The sequence below is a fragment of the Nannospalax galili genome, unplaced genomic scaffold (assembly GCF_000622305.1).
Source record: "Nannospalax galili isolate Female #2095 unplaced genomic scaffold, S.galili_v1.0 scaffold104, whole genome shotgun sequence".
Taxonomy (NCBI): Eukaryota; Metazoa; Chordata; class Mammalia; order Rodentia; family Spalacidae; genus Nannospalax; species Nannospalax galili.
The window spans coordinates 2,183,452-2,205,969 of record NW_008353596.1 but is presented as its reverse complement, the minus strand read 5'-3'; the positions used below and the strand labels follow the sequence as shown (position 1 = coordinate 2,205,969).

Here is a 22,518-nt window from a genome sequence, read left to right as displayed (position 1 = left end):
GTGCCCTCAGAGGTCAGAAGAGGACGTCTGATCCCCTGGAACTAGAGTTAGGACTACTGTTAACCGCCTTGTGAGTGCTGGGAAGTAAACCCAGGTCATCACAAGAGCAGTCAGTGCTCTTAAACTGCGGAGCCATCTCTCCAGCCCCACAATTATTCTTTTAGTGGTATATCTAAGAAATCAAGGACTTACCCAACCTACCTGAAATACTGTCTTTTAACGTGGATCTGGTTTGGGTCCATTTTGGGTCTGTGTGTCCCATGGGTGTGTCTGGATGCCTATGTTTCTAGTAAGCCTTGACATCAAGTAGTGTAAGTCCTTTAATTGCTGGTGATTCTCTATCCTTGTTTTTCATTATGTCTTAGCATCACTTTGCTCTGAAGAAGCTGCCAGGGTTTGATTGGGATTCAGTTGAAACAGTCAATTTGGGTGGGATGGAGCTCTCTCCATTTCTTAGGTATTCTTTGATATCTTTCATAAGTAGTCTTTAGTTTTAGTGTACAATCCATCATGTTTTGTTAGAATTATACTTATGTCAATTCACTTTTTTAAAACACATCAATTTGCTGGGCATGGTGGCATATACTTCTAATTCCGGCACTCTGGAGGCAGAGGCAGGCAGATCTCTGAGTTCCAGGCCAGCTGGGGCTATAGGGAAACCCTGTCTCAAAAAATGTATACCGGGGCTGGAGAGATGGCTCAGCAGTTAAGAGCACTGACTGCTCTTGCAGAGAACCCGGTTCAATTCCCAGCACCCACATGGCGTCTACGAACCGTCCTAACTAACTCCAGTTCCACGGGAATCTGAAGCCCTCTTCTGACCTCCGCGGCATTGCACAACATGGGTACACTCACATACATGCAGGCAATATACTCATACACATAAAGTTAAAATTAAAATAATAAAATATTTTTTTAAAAATGTGTATCAATTTAGCCAATTACTAGCGTGTAAAAGTACATTGATATTTGTGCATTGATCTTGTGTCTGTAACCTTACTCATTTACTCTAGGATCTTTTTTAGAGATTTTTTTCTTTTTAATATTTTATTTATATATGTGTATGAGTGTAATGCCTGCATGTGTATAAGTGCACTCGTGCTGTGCAGTGTCCTCGGAGGTCAGAAGAGGGTGTCAGATCCCCTGGAACTGGAGTTAGGGACGGTTGTTAGTCACCATATGGGTGCTGGGAATCGAACCTGGGTCCTCTGCAAGGGCAGAGCCATCTCTTAACCACTAAGCCATCTCTGAAATTTTCCATATAGACAGAAATAGATTTACTTCTTCCTTTCCAGTTTATAAGCCTCTTGTTGCTCTGTTATGCTGGGTGGGAATTCCAACAGGAAGTTGGCTAGAAATAGTGGAGTGGAGTCCTTGCTTGTCTCCCATCGTAAGAGGAAACCATTCAGTATTTCCTCTTTTTTTTTTTTTTCCCCAGTATTTCCTCTTTAAGTCTGATGCAGATGCTGGCACTGAGGATTTGTTTTGCTTTGTTTTGTTGTGTAGATGCCATTGTACCTAGTCAAAAAAGTTCTCCTCAGTACCTAGCTTGTGAGATTTTATCATGACGTGATAGTGAAGGTTTTAAAATGTTGACATAATAATACTTCTTCTTCTTCTTTAGTTTGCTGTTTGATTGATTTTTTTTTTTTTTTTTTTTTTTGTCTTTTTGAGAGAGGGTCTCCCTGTAGCCCCAGCTGGCCTGGAACTCACTGTGTAGACCAGGCTAGCCTTGAACTCACAGAGATCTGCCTGCCTCTGCCTCCCAAGTGCTGGTATTAAAGGCATGCACCACCGCACTCAGCTCTTTTTTGTGAGAGCTTAATGCTCTAACGCACTGATTTAGCTTTATGCACACATTTTTTAAAAATTTATTTTTATTTTTATGTGTTTGGGTATATTACCTTCATGAATGTGAGTGCACCTGTGTCATGCAATGCCCATGGAGGTCAGAAGAGGGCATCAGATCCCTTAGAACTGGAGTTACAGATGGTTGTTAGCTGCCATGTGGGTGCTGGGAATTGAACCCCAGTCCTGTGCAAGAGGAGCCAGTGCTCTTAACCACTGAGCCATCCTCCAGCCCGCACTGATTCAGCTTTGTCTCACAAATTTTGATAGGTTGTATTTTCATTTTTTATTCAGGTCAAATTATTTTCTAATAAACCCAACAGAATAACTTTTTCTCTGACCCATGAGTTATTTAGAATTTTGTTGTTAATATATTTTTTTAAAATTTTAGACTCCTTTTACAGTTCAGGACTGTTAGTCAGTAGTCCATGTGTGCCCTAAAAGGCTATATATTCTATGTGTCAGGCAGAATGCTATATTAGCATCAGGTTGGTTGAGTTGATTGACGGTGTTATTCAGGTCTCCTGTAGGCTTTCTAATTTCCATCTACTTGTTTTCTTCCACTAAGAAAGAAATGTTAATGTTTTCAGCACCACCACGCCTGGCTTGCCTGTATTTTTAATTAGTAGACACCACACCCACTCCAACTTGTGTTTTGAAACAGAGTTTCTCCATGGGACCTGGGGCTCACCAATGAGACTAGCCTGGCTGGACAGTGAGCCCTAGGGATTCACCTGTCTCTTTCACACCCTCATCCCTCAGAATTAGGATCACAAGCGTGTATCACCACACCCTGCTTTTTTTTTTTTTTTTTTTTTTTAAATCAAACTTAGGTCCTAATGCTTGCTTGGCAAATACTTTACTAACTGAGCTATCTCCCCAGAACCCCATTTCTCAGCTCTACAGTTTTGGTTTTGTGTCTGAAGATTTTTTGCTGTTTAGAATTGTTGTGTTTTGCCAGACATAGCGATGCACTCCTGAAATCCCAGCTACTTGAGAGGTTGAGGCCAGCCTAGGCAATTAGTAAGACCCTGTCTCAAATAAAACTTAATGTAAAGCCGCACGTGGTGGCGTACGCCTTTAATCCCAACACTCGGGAGGCAGAGGCAGGCAGATCTCTGTGAGTTCGAGGCCAGCCTGGTCTCCAATAGCGAATCCAGGCCAGCTAGGGCTACAGGGAGACCCTGTCTCAAAGAGACCAGAAAAAAAAAAGTTAATGTGAAAAGGGTTGGGGTTGTAGCCCAATGGTAAAGTGTTTGCTTGGCAAAAGGCCTTAGATTTAATCCCTAGTACCATCAGAAAACAAATGTTGTAATGTCTTGTCATTCTGTAATGTCTGTTTTGTTCCTATTAATATGTTGATTCTGAAGTCCAATATGTGTGGTATAAATCTAGCCTGTCTCGCTCTCTTTTGACTGGTGTTCACAAAGAATATATTTTTCAAAGCTGGAAAGATGACTCAGCTGTTAAAAGCACTTGCTGCTTTTGCAGAGGACTTCAGTACCCACATCAGGCAACTCATAACTGCCTGAAACTCTAACTTCGTGGGATCTAATGCCCTGTTGTGGCCTCCATGCACACTCGTGCACATACCCACACACAGAGACACAAATATATGTGATTTAAGAAATGAAGTAAATCTTTTGGGGGCTGGAGAGATGGCTCAGCGGTAAAGAACACTGGCTGTCCTTGCAGAAGACCTGGGTTCAAATCCCAGCACCCACATGGCAGCTAACAACTGTCTGTAACTCCAGTTCCAGGGGATCTTCTAGCCTCTTCTGTCCTCTGTGGGCATTGCAGGATACGGGTGAACAGCTTACCTACATGCAGGCAATACACTCATACACATAAAAGAAAAATAACAAATATTTTTTAAAAAAAGAAATTAAGTAAATTTTTTTTTTTTTGTCTTCCTGAGACAGGGTCTCTCTGGAGCCCCTGCTGGCCTTGATCTCTTAGAGACACTCCTGCGTCTGCCCCCTGAGTGCTGGGATTAAAGGTGTGTGCCACCATACCTGTCCTTGTGTAATTATGTTTAGTGGTTGCTCTTGGTCATATACTATAATATACACACTTTGTCCGTTAGTACTCATTTAGAATGTATATTGTAATGCCTCAATTAAGTTGTAGAGGCCTTACAACCATATAAATTTGTGTTTTAATAAGCAGCCATCCTGTTAGCGTCGTATAAGACAAAATTTGCCTTCTGTGGGTGGCAGCTTAGTTTCCAGTCTTTGCTATAGTGCTTTGGATCTGTCTCAGCGGTTAGCACATGGTTGAATCTGCCATTTGTGGGGGTATACCAGAAATAAGGATTGTCCCTTTCTTGTGTTTTTCTCTTTGGGATTCATCCCACATTTTCTGGCCTGCTAGGTCTCATTTCTTGGTTTTCTGCTAGAAACATGAGGTTTCTTTTGAAGTCGCAGCTGCCTTTTCCATTGTACCACTGTGTGGGCCCAGGGCTTCTGCAGTGCTGGGAAAGGGTAAAAAGGGCCATTCTCTCCCTGTAATGGCATCATCTCAAGCAGATTGGGGTCTACACTCTTCCAACATGGCAGCCCCAGGGAAAAGAACAGCTTCCCCCCAGTATTTCAGCATCTGTCTTGACATTTACCAGCCCCACAAGGGTCGTGTGTTCTTGGAACGGATCCCCGTGGCCAGGGATGTGGAATATGATGCTTGACCTGCTGTATCTTGTGCCAGCCTAGAGCCCAGTGGGGCTGGAGGGCATCCCTCCACCTGCACGTTGGGCACTGCAGCACCTCAGTGCTCCCACAGACCCAGAAACATCAGAGGCATTTTGAAATTGATATTCTAGAGACTTTGGTAGCATTCTTTGAGGTTAATATTTCATGGGTTAAGAGTGATTAAGAAAAACTCTTTCTTTTCTTTTTTTTTTTTTTTGTCTGAGACAGGGTCTCCCTGTAGCCCCAGCTGAGCTGTCCTGGAACTCACTATGTAGCCCAGGCTGGCCTTGAACTTGCAGAGATCTGCCTGCCTCTGCTTTCCAAGTGCTGGGATTAAAGGCATGGGACATCATATCTGGCAAAAAAAACTGTCTTTTCAGAGAGCTTTGGAGAGGGGCTGGGGGAGAGTAATTTTTAAAAGGCTGAGGAACATTCCCCTGCAGAAATCTGTGGCTGAAAGAGATTAGAAAACAAGCTGAGGACGGCTTGGGATGACCAGCAGCAGAGAGGTAGGGCCAGGGCTTGGCAGGGAACACTGCCTGGAAAATGGCCTCTCGTGTGCTCTCCCTAGCCCAGGACCCTGGGGTAGCAGACTCACAGTTTAACCACAGGAAGGCCACGGTGCAAGTTGCCCTCTGCCATCTCTACTGCAGGTGAAGAGCGAGGTTGAGAAACTCCCCCGGCAGCAGCGAAAGGAGAGTCTGAAGCAGAAGATGGAGGCGCACTCGCAGAAAAAGCAGCTTCTTGTGAGTCCTCAACCCCTAGCCATGGAGTGGGTACAGCACTGGAAATCTGCAGTGGCCAGGACCCTCCCAGATACCAGGCCTGCTGCTTGAATGTCCATCTCATTTTGAATGCTTACCTCTAGCCCATCTTTCGTGGCCCCGATGGTCACCTTCAGTGGGCAGTCGCCCCTCATTGCCCTCACTCCCACTGGAGGGAAGCTTTCCCATTTCGGACCACTGCAGCCCAAGCCCTCAGCCCTGCCAGCCTCATCTCAAGGTTATTTGTATGCCACATCTATCAACCCAGAATAGCTACCTGCCTACTTATATGTCATTTGGAATCTAAAAGCCATTGAAATCTTGGGGCATCAGAGATGGCTCAGCTGTTAAGAGCACTGTTGCAGAGGACCCAGATTAAGTTCCCAGCACCCACATGGTAGCTCACAACTGTCTGTAATTCCAGTTCTGGGGGATCCATCGCCCTCTTCTGACCTTTGTGGGCACTGCACACACATGGTGCACAGGCATACATGCAGGCACTCATATGTACACAAAATTTTTTTTTAAGGTGCTAGAGAGATGACTCAGTGTTTAAGAGCACTGGTTGCTCTTGCAGAAGATCCAGGTTTGGTTCCCAGCACCCACATGGCAGCTAACAACAGTCCTTAACTACAGTTCCAGGGGATCTAACACTCTATTCTGGCCTCTGCAGGCACTGCATGACATGGGTGCCCTTATATACATGCAAGCAAACACTCATACACATAGTTTTTTTCATCCATCAAAGTCTTGATCTCCCAGACCTGGCTCTGCTCTTATGGGCTCTGGAGGCTTCTTCCTCCTTCCTGTTGACAGGCCAGAAATATTGTCATTCCTGACCCCTCCTTTCGCCCAATCCACATCACCTCCTTAAGCACGCCATGTACTCCATCTATGTTTCTCCAGTCTTCAGCTCCATCAATCTGGCATCATCGCTGCCAGTTGGGGTATGAGGCCCCAACTTTGTTGCAATCTTTCCCAGCCATTCTCCTCAATTCCTCTGGTTTCCCTGATGTTTGTTCTCTCATACCAGCAGGTGTTTTTGATATGAAATATAAATCTGGCCCTGTCGTCACTGCTTCCCCCAGCTCTGGGCCTTAACACACTTCAGCACCCTCCCTTTGTCCGTGGGTGAGGCTCACCTCCTCACTGTGCCTGCCGCTGCCTGGAACCTTTGGGCCTCTCCCAGACCAGCCCAGACACTCAGCCCAGCCTCACCAGCCTGCCTTTCATCCCTGTTTTCTCCACTGTAGTCTTTGTACATTCTGCCTCCTAGGTCTCGGGTGCAGGCAGTGTTAGTCCACTTTTACAGTTGTTGGCCTATGATCTGGTCCAGCATTTGTGGTACCTTGGGGTGGAAGCTGTTCGGTTTTTTTTGTAGAAGAAATCAAGGCTTGGAAAGGGGACACTGTAGAACTGATGGCAGTGGGGAAGGCCCCGAGCTTGGTCTGACTCCAGACTTCTGGTTCTCGCCAGTGCACCGTACAACCTGTCTCTTGCCTCTGGGTGAGGTTAGCCATTAGTAGGAAGAAGAGATTCTTAATGTTCTTTGGCACAGAAGAGTGACCATGCCCAATAATAACGTGTGGTATACTTCAACATAGCAAGAAGAGGGAAAATGTTCTACACCAAAGAAATAGAAATGTTTGAGGTGAATTACCCGAACCTGATCAGCACAAGAGGCACACGTGCTGAAATGGCATACTGCGACCCATGCATCTATGCAGTTATTACGTGCAAAAACACAGGACTGGCATGCATGCACACACACAAACAATAAATAAATGGATAGATAAAATGCAATTTTTTAAAAAGCTTTAAGAAAAGGGAGAGATGACTGAGCTATTAAGAGCATTTGCTGCACTTGCAGAGGACATGAGTTCAGTTCTCAGCACCAAGATCAGGTGGCTCACAACTGGCTGTAACTGCAGTTTCAGGGGATCTAATGCCTTCTTCTGGCCTCCACAGACACCACCATGCATGTGGTACACAAACATACATGCAGGCACACATACATACACATAAAATAAAAAATAAATTGAAAAAACACACAGAACTGGTGAGGTAGGCAGGTAGGCCCTTATCCTCAGAGAGAGAATGGGGCAGGGGAGAGGAGTCACTCAAGCCAACTCTGCATAAAGCCTTGTCGTCCTTCCCTACAGGACCGGGACTTTGTAGCCAAGCAGAAGGAGGACCTGGAGCTGGCCATGAAGAGACTCACCACGGAAAACAGGCGGGAAATCTGTGACAAGGAGCGAGAGTGCCTCAGCAAGAAGCAGGAGCTCCTTCGAGGTGGGGCCCAGAGTCACCCTCCAGTCACCCTGGCTGGTGAAACTAGAGCCTCCCCCCCCCCCATGAAGTCAGGAATGAGGCAAGGATACCAGTCACCGCCCATACTATTTGGTGTCATTCTAGAAGCCAAATGGAAAAGAGGAAGGAAGAGACAGACTGTAGATGTGCAGGCCGGTTGGCGGGAGGGGGAAAGAGTCCTGAAGGAGCCAGCAGGGGAAGCAGCAGCTTGTGTGAGCACTTTGCCATCCCTCTAATCAGTTTTCACACCTTGGTCTCATGTAGTTTTCACTCTCCCCTATGAGACGGGTTGGACCACTATTCTTTTTTTTATAGATGAGGAGAGTTACAGTGTGTCTTGGTCTGTGCACTGCTCTGAGTTCTACAGACAAGGTGGCTTAGAGACCACAGGAAGGAGGCAAGGAAGCCCAAGGTCAAGGCGGTAGTAGACCTGCTGTCCGCAGAGGACCTGCTTCCTCATTGATGGACTTCTCACCCTCCATGGAACTCCATCAAAGCCCTTCTTGTTTGTCCACAGGAGGGGTGCTGTGTAGACTGTCCTTAAGAATTCTTCCAAGGACATTTCCTCCTTAGGCTCTTTGTGCTCTTTGGCAGAGGCAGAAGCTGAGGCCTAGAGAGGTTTTCTGCTGCATCCCAATTCCAGACGCAGCTCTGGTCTCCCTGCTGGCTGTCTTAGAGCAGCCATGAGGCTGAGACTTGCCATCTCTTAGACTTTAAGGATGTTTCTGGGGCTTGGCTCAGATCAGCCAGCGTAGTCCAATGAGGTAGCCCACGTGCCCATTCCCCCGAGCCAGCAAGTTGGTTATCAGTTACAGCATCAAGAGGCCTGGCTGAGGGGAGGGGATGGGAGACCTGTCACTCTCCAGCCTTGTCCACTCCTCACTGGGAGGTGCTGTGTCCTTGTAGACCGGGAGGCAGCCCTGTGGGAGATGGAGGAGCGCCAGCTGCAGGAGCAGCACCAGCTGGTGAAGCAGCAGCTCAAGGATCAGTACTTCCTGCAGCGACATGAGCTGCTTCGGAAGCACGAGAAGGTGAGGCAGGGGCAGGGCACAGGGCAGCCAGATGCTGTAAGCGACAGTGATAGTACGCCTCCCAGGAGGGGCCGCTCTGCCACAGTGAAGCCCCAGGAAGTTCTCTGGGATGTTCTGCTCCTTTGTGAGGGGCCAGGAGTCAGGGAGTCCCTGCAGGGGAGCAGATGGTGAGCACATGGTTCAGGCAGCTCCCTCACTGACCACCATACCTCTCATTTTCCCTTTTTTTAAAACCTCCTTTTCTCTCCCCCCACTCCCTTCTTCTCCGATACATTCCCTCAAAATTCTTTTGTTCTCCTCTCTGCCAGAAAGTCTTCCCTAAGTTCCCCTGCCTTGTGAGGACCTTTACCCTGTGTGGCCTTAGCCGTCCCCATCTGTCCATTCAGTCCCCACAGTGGGGACAGTGACAGATAAGCCAAGGTCCAGATGCACAGCAGCTGTGGGTAATTTTGACTCCTTATCTAAATGTAAAGATGGATGTCAGTGTAGGGTCAGGAGATCTTAGGATAAAGGTGTCCAACCCCACTAGCAAGCCAGGGAGGCTTCTAGAAGGAGGCAGCCCATAGAGTTTTACAATACAAATAGATGTTAGAAAAAAGGCGTAAATTCAACTTTATTAAGGTTTCTAGAAATAGGAATCACCATGTGCCCTCAGTAAGAGTAAGCCATCCCCTCTTGTCTTTATGTATATTCTCTTTTGAGGTCTTAACTGGCTATTGTTTGTCAGTACCAGGTAGATGAGACAGTATTAAGAGGGAAATCAGCCAGGTATGGTGGCAAATGCCTGTAATCCCAGCACTCCAGAGGTGGAAGCGGAGATTCAGGAGTTAAAGATCATCTAGCCAGTTCAGGGCCACTCCTGTCTACTTGAGACCTTGAAAGAAAAAAAAAGATAATAATCAAAATTTATTACCAATATAGATTCTCCTTGACTTGGTGGGGGGATTTCTATTCCCATAAAACCATGCTAAGATGAAAACTTAGGTTAAAAATGCAAGTTAGTCACCTGCCTGTGCAAGCCTCCTCACTTAGTAACAGAGCCCTGTAGTAGCCCAGTGTAGGGTAGTTTCCCTAGTGTGCTGCAGCCACTGCCCAGTAGCCAGAGACTGTGTTAGCCCAGGAAGAGATCAAAATTCAAAGTAGGGTTTCTGCTGAACATACATTGTTTTCACACTACTGTAAAGCCAGAAGATGTGAAGCAAACCACAGATAGTCTATAATTTTTAGACTAGAAAACAGGGCTGGCAAGATGACTATGGGTAAGGACCCATGCCACAAAGCCTGATGACCTGAGTTCAATCCCTGCAACCCACATGGTGGAAGGAGAGAATCAACTCCCACAAGTTGTCTTCTGAGCTTCATCACAGACACAGACACACACACAATAAATGTAAAAAAAAAATTAAATTACAGAAAACGTTATCGAACAGTAGAAGTGAACTAACAGCCGTGCTGTGCTGGCATCTGGGCTCCTGTGTTGAGTATTGATAGCCTTGGGCCCCTGACCATGCCTAGAGCTCCCCTGACTTCTGCCTGGTTACCCCCAGGAACGAGAACAGATGCAGCGCTACAACCAGCGCATGATGGAGCAGCTGAAGGTCAGGCAGCAGCAGGAGAAGGCTCGGCTGCCCAAGATCCAGAGGAGTGATGGCAAGACGCGCATGGCCATGTACAAGAAGAGCCTACACATAAACGGTGCAGGCAGTCCGGCTGAGCAGCGTGAGAAGATCAAGCAGGTGGGTGTGGGGTGCAGGACAGGATGGAGGTGCTTTGGCAGGGCCTGGACCTTGTACAGCATGGGGGAATGTCAAATATTGGATATCTCACAGGGTCTTGGGAGTGGGTGTGCAAGTCACAGTCATGGTTTGGAAGCTTGTTCGCCCAGGAGAATCCACCTCTGTGGACAGAGTCCTTGTGTGGTAGTTTGTCACCTGCTGGTCCCGTTCATTCCTCCATGTGTTTCATGGACAGCCTCCTCTGTTCTCCTCCACTAAGACCCCCTTTCATGTCTCAAATCACGTGGGCCCCTGTGATTCTTGTGTGCACTGTCCTAGTGCGTGTTAGGTCACCATGTTTGTGAGGACAGGCTTGGTCTCCACTTGGAGCAAGGTTTACCACAGAGGGACTACAGTTTGAGGTGGGCTGGGCTCTGAGCTGTCCAGTTCCCAGAATGGGCCTTGTAGGCTCAGGCTGAGACAGACAGGCCCCCACCCAGCCAGGCAGGTGCCGCTCACAGTACCATCCTCCCTCTGCAGTTTTCCCAGCAGGAGGAGAAGAGGCAGAAGGCAGAGCGGCTGCAACAGCAGCAGAAACACGAGAACCAGATGCGGGACATGGTGGCGCAGTGCGAGAGCAACATGAGCGAGCTGCAGCAGCTGCAGGTACTGCCCCTCCCCATCTCAGTTTCCCCAAGGCAGTCAGTGCTCTGAGGCCAGAGGCTGCACAACTGGGAAAAATCCAGGTCCAACAAGCCCAGGGGGACCGGTTCCAGCCTGCCGTGCTGCTGTAGGGCTGGATGACACTGGGGAAATCACAGCACTCTCCTAGCCATACTGTCTACATCTTTGAAATGGCTGTGGGATCGTGGGGTGGAGGGTGGCTCTGCTTGGCAAGATGGGTGTGTGGATTTGTGATGGAGCTCAGGGTACCTTGCCCAGGGCCTGGCAACGACTCTGCTGCTGGGTTTCACATTCACCTCTGTCTTTGCTTCTGTTAAAACCCCAGCTTCTTCAACTGGCCCTGCTTCTGGTTTGGGCCCATGTCTAAGGATTGTCAACAAGCCAGGTGTTTCCCCATTAGAACCTCCTGTGCTGGTGCCCTTAACACACAAGGGACCAGTTTCCAGGAACTGGTACTTAGAGCCCCCTTGTGGTGGAGTGAAGCATTGCTGCACCTGAGGGATGGAGCAGACTCCAGCCTCTGTGGACTTCAGGCCATTGGGATATGGCAATTTCTGGAGAGGCATGGAAGCATGGAGGAAATGGCCAGAACTGGAGGCTGCCAGGCAGGGGCTCTGCCATCTGCCACCATGTGGGGGTGGTTAGTCAACCCACTTGTGCTCCTACTTCATGGCGTTATGTGAGGACTGAGAGACCCATACAAAGTGACATGCACATCACATCACACCACACCACACCACACCACACCACACCACATCACATCACATCACATCACAGGAAGACAGTGCTGCTCTGACCAGACCAATTCCCAGGCTCTCAGAAGCTTTCATCTTGAAGGCCCAAATAAAAAGCCCCTGAGAAGCTCTGATTTCACCCTGTGAGCTCTCTGGATAGAGGCCGTGTCTCTGCCTGAGCAGCTCCTATAACAGGACTGAGTCCTTACAGGGAGTCACAGGAACCTGCCACTTGTGTCTACCACAGAGATTTGTAAAGCAGGTGATTTACTTCAGAGAGCACAATAGAGATTGGGAGAGTCGTGGCCATATCCCTGGCCTTGTTCCTTGTCCAGAAATCTCTCCTGAAGTGATATGAGGCAAGAGGTTAGATATAAATTATGTGTGTTATATAATATGTAATTAGGTATAATGCACAATTATATATGTAATTTCTGTAGGTAAGTAATTATATACCCAGATTTAAGTCTGCTTGGGCTGTCATTAAAAAAAAATAACTGTTGGGGCTGGAGTGATGGCTCAGCAGTTAAGAACACTGGTTGTTCTCGCGGAAGACTCAGGTTCGAATCCCAGCACCCACATGGCAGCTAACAACTGTCCTAACTCCAGTCCCAGGGGATCTGACAGCCTCTTCTGACCTCCGCAGGCATTGCATGACACAGGTGCACTTACCTACATGCAGACAATACATGAATACACATAAAATTTTAAAAAATACTGTAGCTGGGCACAGTGATGCACAGCTATACAGCTGTAGTCCCAACTCCTTGAAAGGGAACAGCAGGAGGGTGGCTGAGCCCAGGAGGTGCAGGCTGTGCTGGGCTGTGCCAGTAGTTGTCTCTACTTGGCATTAGTGGTGGGATCTCACCTGGGAATTGCCAGTGCATTCTAGCCTGGGCATCTTTCTTGCTTCTTTTCTGTCCTCTCTCCCTCCTTCCTTCCATCGCTTCCTTTCTTTCTTTTCTTTTTTTTTTTTTTGGAGGTCTAGCCTTGAACTTCTAATCCTCCTATCTCTACTTCCCAAGTGTTGGATTTACAGGTATGCACCACCATGCCATGATTTTTTTATGTGGTGACAGGGATTGAACCCAGACTCTTGTACATGCTAAGCAAGCACCCTACCAACTGAGCTATGCCCCCCAACCCTCTTTTTTCTTTTTAGATGAAGCCTTACATTTTTCCGGTTATCTTCCTGCCTCTGCAGACTGAGTGCTAGGATTACAGGTGTTCTCTAACACACAGATGAGATTATGTTATCTCTGGAAAGGAGAGGGAGGGAGGGAGGGAGAACATGGACTGTGTAGTTTAACAACAGAAGTCTGCTTTCTCACAGTTCTGAGGACTGGGGTCTGGCCAGGTGTCCACATGCCCAGCTTTGGGGGAGGACTGTCTTGTCACACAGTTTCACTTTGTCCTCAAATGCTACAGAGCATTGGGATTAATGCAGACAAACTTTCTGGTCACGATGTCATCATGGAGGCCCCACCCTCATGACATTACATCCCAAAGGCCTTCTCTCCAGACACTTGGGGGTTAGAGCTTCAACATGAATTTGGGGGGACATTCAGTCTGAAACAGATGTTTAGCATAGTAGCATTTTTACTAGTGAAAGTTGGAAGCAGCTTAAGTGGCTAAACACAGAGAAATGTTCAATAAGTAGATATCATGAGGTAATCTGTAGACATAGAAATGATTATCAACAACACCAATACTTTTTTTAGAAATGTTCATTAAGCACTGAGAGGGAGAGGTTTCAGAATTTTTTTGTATAGAACTGGTAAGTCAGCAGCATATGGCTAGGTATGGTGGTGCAGGCCTGTAATCCAAACCCTCTGGAGACTGAGGCAGGAGGATTACAAGTTCACCGGCCTGGGTTACATAGTGAGATCCTGCCTCAAAAAACAAAACCAACAACACAGGAAAGAACTGGACAGAAAGGATAGTTACATGTTGCTGGTGGGATCAGGGTACATGCTGTGTGTGTGGGGGGTGGATGCAGGCAGGTATGTGTCTGGCACACATGTGGAGGTCAGAGAACAGCTTCTGGGAGCCAGTTCTTTCCTTCCACCATGGGTTCTGGGAATTGAACTCAGGTTATCAGGCTTGCAAGGCAAGAACTTTACCTCCTAGGTCATCTCACCAGCCTAAGACATTTTTAAAACTCAGACAATGTCAAAAGCACACAGAAGGGCAGGCAAGATGGCTCAATGGGTAAAGCGCTTGCTGCACAAGCCTGACAACCAGAGTTCGATCCCTGGAACCCCTGTAAAGGTGGAAGGAGAGGACCAACTCCACAGAGTTGTCTTCTGACCTCCACATATGTGCTATGGCATGTGTGCCCACACATGTACACATCACACACACAATAAAAATAACTTTTTAAAAAGAACACAGGATCAGTGGTTAAGAACACTGACTGCTCTTGCAGAAGACCCAGGTTCAATTCCCAGCACCCACATGGTGGCTAATAACTTTCCATAACTCTAGTTCCAGGGAATCCAACACCCTCTTCTGACCTCCATGGACATTACACTACACATGTGCACTTACACACATGCAGGTAACACACTCCCATACATAAAATAAAAATAATAAATAAAACATTGAAAAAAAAAGCACACAGAAGAAAGTTCCAAAGTTACTGCAAACTTCCCCACTCAGAAGTATTATCATTAGTATTCTGGAATAACCAGGCATTGCTCGGTGCACGTGTATTTCCACATACAGAGTTGTGAATAAGCTGGGTTTGTGATCAAGCAAAGGCATAATAAACCCACGATGGTGGTGCCCTTGGGCTGCAGCGGGTCTGTCCCACAGGCCTCTGCCTCCTCACTTTCATGAAACCTGTTCTGTCTATTCTAGAATGAAAAATGCCACCTCTTGGTGGAGCATGAAACCCAGAAGCTGAAGGCCCTGGATGAGAACCATAACCAGAGCCTGAAGGAATGGCGGGACAAGCTTCGGCCCCGCAAAAAGGTACTACATGGGGCCGGTGGGTGGTATCGTGGCTCCGTTCCAGGCTGTACCACAAGCACCTGCCTAGGACATCTTACACATCCTAGGACATGGACACTTGTTTTGTGGCATCCCTAAAATTGGTCTATCCCTGAGGAGGCAAGAGCCTGTCCACCTGTTGTGCTAAACACTGGCAGCTCTCCACACCCCTGGATAACAGCCTCTTCCTGATCTGGTCCATATGCCTGCATTCTGCTGTTCCAATAGACTGCTCCTGCCATGTGTGAGCAGAGGACCTTCCAGAGCAGCAGTCCGTTGTATTGTCAGGCTGGCAGCCCAGCTTGTTGGGAGTTTCTCTCAGGGGAGGTTATCCTCTGAGCTGAAAGGCCAGAACCAGTTAGTTTACTTTCTGAATTAGTTTCCTATTGGGTATAACAAAGTGCTCCAGCTAGGGGTGGAACTCAGTGGAAAAGCACTTGCTTAGCAGGTGTGATGCTCTGGGCTCCATCCCTGCACACTTAGCAGCTTAAGCCAACACCCTTATTATATTGAACTCTCATAGTAATAGGATTCAAAACATGGGCATTCTCTGGGGCATCTGACTAGGGTCTCACAAGGCTGCAGTCAAGCCAGACTGGGCTCTAGGGAAGAAGCCCTTCTGAGCGCATTCAGGCTTTGACAGAACCCAGTTCCTTGTGGCTGCAGGTCTGAAGTTCCTATTTCCTGATGGCTGTTGACCAGGTGCTGTTCTCTACTCTGAAGGCCACTGCAGCTCTGTCTCCAGTAAGCTGGCCCTAAGGCCTTCTGAGGCTGTGGTTCCCTCTGTTACCTGCTTCTGCTGCCATCTGGAAAAGTCTTTTAAAGGGTCCATGTGATTAGACTTGTCTTTAGAGGAATGAGCACATATATTCAGAATTCCACCTACACCCAGATGCACAAGGGGAATGACACAAGACTCCCTGGGTCATTCTTAGATTCTGCCCGCCATACCCCCACACTCAGAATGCACCCTCCTGTCCTGCATTGTCTTTTCCCCCCAGTGCCTAGGAATTGACTGCAGAGCCTCATGCATGTGAGTCAAGCGCTTGTGTCACTCTTCCTGGTCCTTGGTCTGTTCTCCATCTTTGCCATCCATCTTAAGCAGCCTCTACTCCCTGTCTCAATTTCCTCATCTCAGATTTTATTCCTCAGCCTAGCACAGCCTCTCCTGGTAAGGTCAGTAACAATACCCTGGTGGCAAAGTCCCATGGCTTATTTGACTTGACCTCTTGGAGGCAGCCATCATCATCCATCTCTCCCTTCCGGTCCTGTCTCATCTTCCTGGACCCCCTCTGTTGGTTTCTTTGAAATCAGGCAGCATAAGAGACCTCTCTGTGCCTAAGCACTAGTGACATTGCTAGTAATTCCTACAGCAGAGGTCACACACTGGCCTGGGTGGTTTACACACACATTACGTTGGACTAACACAGTGATCTTCAGAATTTTTTTAATTGCCAATCTCAAAGAGAAGGTTTTACACAAACATCTAGGTTTCCAGTTTCTTCTCTGACAATCTGACTATGGAGCCCATGTTCCCCGTGACACTTCCTTTCTAAACTGATGTTTATGTCTGAGTGCCCTTGGGAGTTCTTTCCAGCAGGATCTGTTATGCCTGAATAAACTTAGAAGTGTCCACGAGAAGTTCTGAGGAGCCTATCAGCTAGAAAGCAAATCCTGCTATCTGGGGGAACATAGCCCACTATTTACCTTTAGAACCAGACCTGGGAGCAACAGAGGCACACAACTTTGTGAAAAAAAACTCCCCAGTGGGTTTCTGTGGGACAGTGTCCTGACTAGGAACAGCGTCATGCTGACATGGCAGTCTTCCTTGCTGTTAGATCCTCTCCCCACCTCCTGCTCTGCTTGATTCATCTGGCCAGTCTGCTCCCCTGAGCTCTTAGGTGTTTTCCTGAGCCTAACCATGGGCCTTTGGACAGCTCGTGAAGGGCCTGGCAGAAGGAGGAAGTAGGGGGCTTATCTCAAGGAGGGGAGGAGCCAGACCTTGCCTCCTCTCCCCTGAGGCCTGAACCAGAGCTGTCCAGAGAAGGCCAAGGTGCTTCACGATTGAGACCTGCAGATGGCCCAGGATCTCACTGAACACCATCCGCCCTCTCTCCCCCAGGCCCTGGAAGAGGATTTGAGCCAGAAGAAGAAGGAACAGGAAATGTTCTTCAAACTGAGTGAGGAAGCAGAGCCCGGACCCACCACACCCAACAGAACCACCAAATTCTTTCCCTACAGCTCTGGGGATGCTTCCTAACACCCTGACTCCATCCCTGGCTGTGGTGGGCACCATGGTGATGTGGTCACCAGAGCCTTCTATACTCCAGAAGTGACTCAGGACTGCTTCTCGCTTGCTTCTGTGCCAGTGTGAACCCAGCCCCTTGGCCCGCAGTGTCCCAGCTGTCCATGGAGCTGCCCTGGTGCTTCTCAATTCTTAATCACTCATGGAGAATAAGGTGTCATTGTGTGTCACCTGAGGATAATGGATGTCCTCATTAGGGCCCAGACCCCATCACCTGGAAGTGATTTGGGCTGTGGCCAGGAGGGATTGGGTGTGCCCCTCCTGTTTGCCAAACACCAGCTCTGCTGTCTGTGGGCACAAACACTGCCAGTGATGTCACCAAGCACTCATCCTTACCGTAATCCTTGTGGTTTTCAGCAGCTCCCTGTGGTGTCAGACAACATTCCTCAGCCATTTCAGCTCTCAGCAGCCAGCTGCTCAGAGTACCCTTATGCCCCTGCTTCCCGAAGCTTGCTATATGCTGGTACTGTGTATGTAGGGGTGGGGGTGGGGAAAGGGAGGCAGAAACATTCATTCTGCTGGTTTCCAACATCTCATGCCATCTTGCTTCTCTGTGTGTACATGCGTACACACACATACATGCAACCCCTCCCCCAAACATACACACATGCACATATAGCTTGGTCCCTGGACACTGCACAGACTGCCTCTCCCTCACCGCCTATGCTCAGGTGAATTGGAATCTTCTTGCTGCCTGAGCCTGGGCCACTGAGCATGTCATGGTGGGGACTAGAGCTCAGAGAAGATACTGACTGTACTGCCAGTCTGCAACCCATTTGGCCCCACATAGGAATCTCTATTCAGTGATAAATTCCCCTCCCCACCTGACTTCTGAAGCCCAACATGTACACATCTCACACTTGCTCACCCATTTGTGGACGCCAGAGGAAGGCTCTTGTCCTTTGCCCCAGCCCTATTCAGAAGTCTCGCTGTACATTTCAAACCAAGCCTGGCAGTCACTTGGACTTCTTTTCAGAAAGAAATGATTCCTACCTTCAGGAACATGCAGAAGTGAAGGTGCTGTGCCACCTGTGGGTTCACGGGCCTTTAGGTTGCTCAGTTGGTTTCCCAAGATGCTGAGCTCCACAGGCTGCCAAGCACGTACAACCCAATAAAAGTAGTTGTGCTCCCAGCCTGTGTGCACTTACAAAGTAAACCTTTGTTGACCCTGGTGTAAATGGCTGACTGCTTCAGGAAGATGACTACTTTTTAAAAAGCCATCTCCCTCATTTTTAATCCCAGCACTCAGGAGGCAGAGGCAGGCAGGTCTCTGAGATCAAGACTGGCCTGGTCTACATAGGGAGCTCTAGGCCAGCCCAGGGTTACATAGTGAGGCTATCTCAAAAAAAATAAATAAATAAATAAAAATAAAAATTAAAAAAACACCCCTCACCATGGTGGTGATGATGAGGAAGAGAAGAACTTTAAAGGCAGTTGAGTCTATTGATGGGTGGCTGTGACCCCGGAAGGACTTCACTCCTAAAGTCTACAACCCAATAGGAAAGCAATCCCCTGGAGGTTTTCCCAGGTTGTAACTGGGTTTCTGGGAGAGGGTAGGCTAGAAAAATAGGAAAAGGGGTCTTGGGGCTCCCAGATCTTCAGTGTGCAATCCAGGAACATGCAAGTCCCCAGAGAAGTGGGAGGCCTCTTGCCTTCAGCTCCCGCACTGATGAGTCATGCCTAACAGTTGCCTTCATCGTCTCTGGTGCATGAGGGCTGGGAAACATGAACTGGCAGAGCACACCTGCAGAACCCAGACCCATTCCCCAGAGATGGCAAGTGGATGAGGTCAACATGGGCAGATGGTGATCTAGGGCTGCTTCTGCCATTGTTTACAGTATCTGCTGTTTTACAGTCAGGCACTTGATAATGAGTATTAGGCAAAATGCCAGCGTTGTGGTTCAGGTGAAAGTCTGATCATTCCCTGATTTGTCTTGTCATTCACCCTGTTCTTCATGGGATCCTTCCTTGCTTAGTGCCACCTGAGCCCGAGTAGCTCTGCTCTGCCTTTTTGGGTGGGGTGTGGCCTGGCCTCCCAGCCCCACAATTTAGCTTACCCATCGCCGAGAAGGCCCTTGCAGTATTCCTTGTACCCTGTGCTAATGGACAGGCGGAATTGTTTCTCCTTTTCGGTCCATTTTTAGCAGAGTGAATATAACTAACTTATATTTCCCCTTATGAAGGATAGAAGTTATTTTTATGTAGTTTCCAAACTACATCAAACTTTTGTAAACTGTTCTCTGCAAACAAAAAAATGTAAATATGCTTCTAATAAAATAACAAGGTACCTGCATGTGCAGTTGTTCTTTTTGGTTGGAGTGGGAAAGCAGGCATGCCCAGTTTGCCCAATAAGAGCAATTCCTGGAGTACTTAGGAGCCTTCCTATCAGGCAACAGGTCAGACTTCTGGTTTCTGTTTTAAATTGAGAGAGAAAGAGAGAAGCCACGTTATTTCCAGCCATTCCATACCACTCAAATTTAACAACAAACATTCATTGTCCTCCGAGAGTTTTCAGATGTTAGCAGATGATTCCTCTCATTCCCAGTTTACAGATGGGGAAGTAGACCCTGGGCAAAGCCAAGGTCAGATTATCTCGGGATACTGGTGACACCTGTAGGATTCAAACCCTGGAGCTTGTTTCCCCAATGCATCGCCCTCCCACTGCCGATTAAATCAATCAAAAGTCACCTGACCTTGTGCCATCTCTGCCATATTTTAAAAGAATTTATTGGGGCTGGGGATTTAGCTCAGTGGTAGAACATTTCCTGGCATGGGCCAGGATGGGTTCCATCTCTAATTCTGGAGAGGAAATATAAATGCCAGATCTCTCAAATACTCTTCAGGGATTTTTAACTTAGTATCCACAGGTAGAACTCAGGGCATCTTTGCATTTGGTTGTCAAAAGACGTGGTCTTTAGTTATCCTGATTTCAAACTAAAATTAAGTATCTTTTCTTCCTGGAGATGGGCACCAACCTCCAGAATTAATAGCGTGGCTTTCTCCAGCAGAAATCATGGGAGTTTAATACTGCACCATTTTTTGTTTTGTTGTTTTGAGATGGCCTCCTTGTAGTCCTAGCTGGTGGGGAACTTGCTATGTAGACCCAGCTGGCCTAGATTTCAAAGAGATTCACCTGCCTCTGCTTCCCAGTGCTGGAATTAAAGGCGTGCATCACTATATCTGGCCATCCTTCAGCATTCTGTTCATCATTTTTAAATTAGAAAAATTAGTCTTGTATTGCTAGATCTTCAGGGTGTATATAAACCGCATTCTTCATGTCATATGTAAACAGTATGTCTATAGTTTGTCCAAATTTTTGATACCTGTTTATCACTATGATTGGTTTCATCTGTACCTTATATTACACATTTAAAAATATTTAAAATATTCTTTGTGGAATACCAAAGGAGTCCATGGAACAAAATAATGAAGCACCCCTTCTAAATAGTACTGTGTGTGTCTGTCCTAGAAAGCTTGTGACCAGGAGAGGGCAGGCTGCATCATGGTGTCACACTGGCCTCTGGCCTCTTGTTGTTGGTATGGACAAGACATTGACCACTTACTCTCTAGGGGATACAAATGAGTAAGCAGCTGGCATGCTTGCCATTATGGGCTAGAGAAATGACTGAGGTTCCAAGAATTCAGGAGATGCAAAAAAGCCCCAATGCATTAAAGGAGAACTTGGGAAATGAGGTCATCCTGTGTTAATTGAGCTCTCTTAAGTGCCCAGTGCTGGAGATGCTAGAATGAGCAATGCACTGACATAGTCTTCAACATGTTCCCTCAATGGAGAAACAGACCTAGGAAAGCAGAGCATCAGTTCAGGCTGACACTGCCTGTGAGAAGCGGGGAACACTCCCCACAGGGAACCTCACTGTCTTAGAGGACCAGTATGTTCCAGAATGAATGCACTGAGAGACTGGCCATGAGTCTAGAGAGAGGGACAAACAAGAATGCCAGGCTAGGGGCTGAAGAAATGGCTCAGAGGTTAAGAGCACTGGCTATATGTAAACAGCATTTCTACAGTTTGTCCAAATTTTTGATACCTGTTTATCATTATGATTGGTCTCATCTGTAATCCATGTACCTTATATTGTGCATTTAAAATTATTTAAAATATTCTTTGTGGAATACCAAAGGAGTCCATGGAACAAAATAATGAAGCACCCCTTCTACCTAGCACTGAGTGTGTCTTGTGGAGGACTCCAGTTTGGTTCCCAGCAATCACATGGCAGCTAACAACGTCCAGGAGATCTGACACCCTCCTCTGACCTCTGCAGGCATTGTACAGCATAGGTGCACTTATATACATGCAGGCAATACACTCATACACATAATAAATAGATTTTGAAAACAATGCTAGGCTAAGATGGCTTTCCCCGAAGAGCTGCAAGAAGCACTGGAAAGAACTGGTTGAGAAGGACAGAGACACTGTTGGGCGGGGGGGTGGGGTGGGACATTGGCTCATAAAGGTTTGAGATGCTAGAAGGAAAGGGAAGACTGCAGGTGCCTTGAGGGTAGTGAGTGAGGCTTTTCTAAAAAAGCAGAGTCTCACAAGCTGTAGGAAGAGGTTCCTAGTCTCAATTCTGTGGTACCAGACATGGTCACTAGACCTGGTTATCAAGGATATCTAGTTAGCAGCAAAACAGAGACCCTCCATGTCCACTGAGTACAGATAAGGTCCTTCAAGCCAGTTGTTTCACTGAGCACAATTAGAAAGGCTGGGCAGGAGGCTCGAGAGATGGCTTAGCAGATAAGAGTGCTTGCTGCTCTTGCAGAAGACCCGAGTTTGCTTCCCAGCATCCGTATCAGACAGCTCACAACCATTTACAACTCCAGCTCTAGGGGATTTGATGCCCTCTTCTGGCTTCTATGGGCACACACATGCACTTCCACATATACATACATAGACACACACATGCACATAAATAGACAGTGAAGGACAGTCAGGCCAAGAGTCAAGTAAGGATAGAGGCCCTGCTTGCATTCCCAAGCCCAGATGGAGCTTTTGACAGGTCTCCAGAGCTACAAGTGCAGGGACATTAGCCCAGGGGCTGCTATGGGAACAGCAGAAGAGATCTAGACAAAACCATTCCCCTTGAGCTCAGGCCTCAGAGGCTGTCAGGAACAGGCTAGGGCTGGGCTTAGAAATGAGTAGGAAAGCCCTTGCCCAACACTCTGAGTTCCATCCCCAGCACACACACCCCTACAAAAAGAGAAGAGGGGAGGGGGGATGAGGAGAAATAAAGGGAGGGGACTACAGGGAAGAAGGAAAGAGGAAGCATCAGTGGGGCTCTAGATACTGGAGCAATCAGTCTAGCTCTGACAGTCACTGTGCTTGCTGTGTTCAAGGAGACAGAAGATGGTCTGAAAACTCCAGCAGAGAGCTGAAACCAAGTGTTAACTTGTGTTCATTTCTGTGTATGAGTGTTTTCCCTGCATGTAT

The 22,518-nt window shown here is 47.5% G+C and overlaps 1 protein-coding gene across 1 annotated transcript in view; it reads left to right on the top strand.

Moving 5' to 3' along the window:
• The window catches only part of Stk10 (serine/threonine kinase 10), a 109,910-nt gene extending 90,545 nt beyond the window's left edge, over positions 1–19,365 (top strand). Inside the window, exons 13-19 of the mRNA XM_008850764.3 lie at positions 5,189–5,281; positions 7,462–7,591; positions 8,516–8,640; positions 10,188–10,376; positions 10,896–11,021; positions 14,636–14,749; positions 16,890–19,365. Coding sequence (XP_008848986.1) covers positions 5,189–5,281; positions 7,462–7,591; positions 8,516–8,640; positions 10,188–10,376; positions 10,896–11,021; positions 14,636–14,749; positions 16,890–17,027 — 915 coding nt within the window. The 3' untranslated portion in view covers positions 17,028–19,365. The remainder of the gene's footprint in view (positions 1–5,188; positions 5,282–7,461; positions 7,592–8,515; positions 8,641–10,187; positions 10,377–10,895; positions 11,022–14,635; positions 14,750–16,889) is intronic.
• Positions 19,366–22,518: the final 3,153 nt, after the last annotated feature.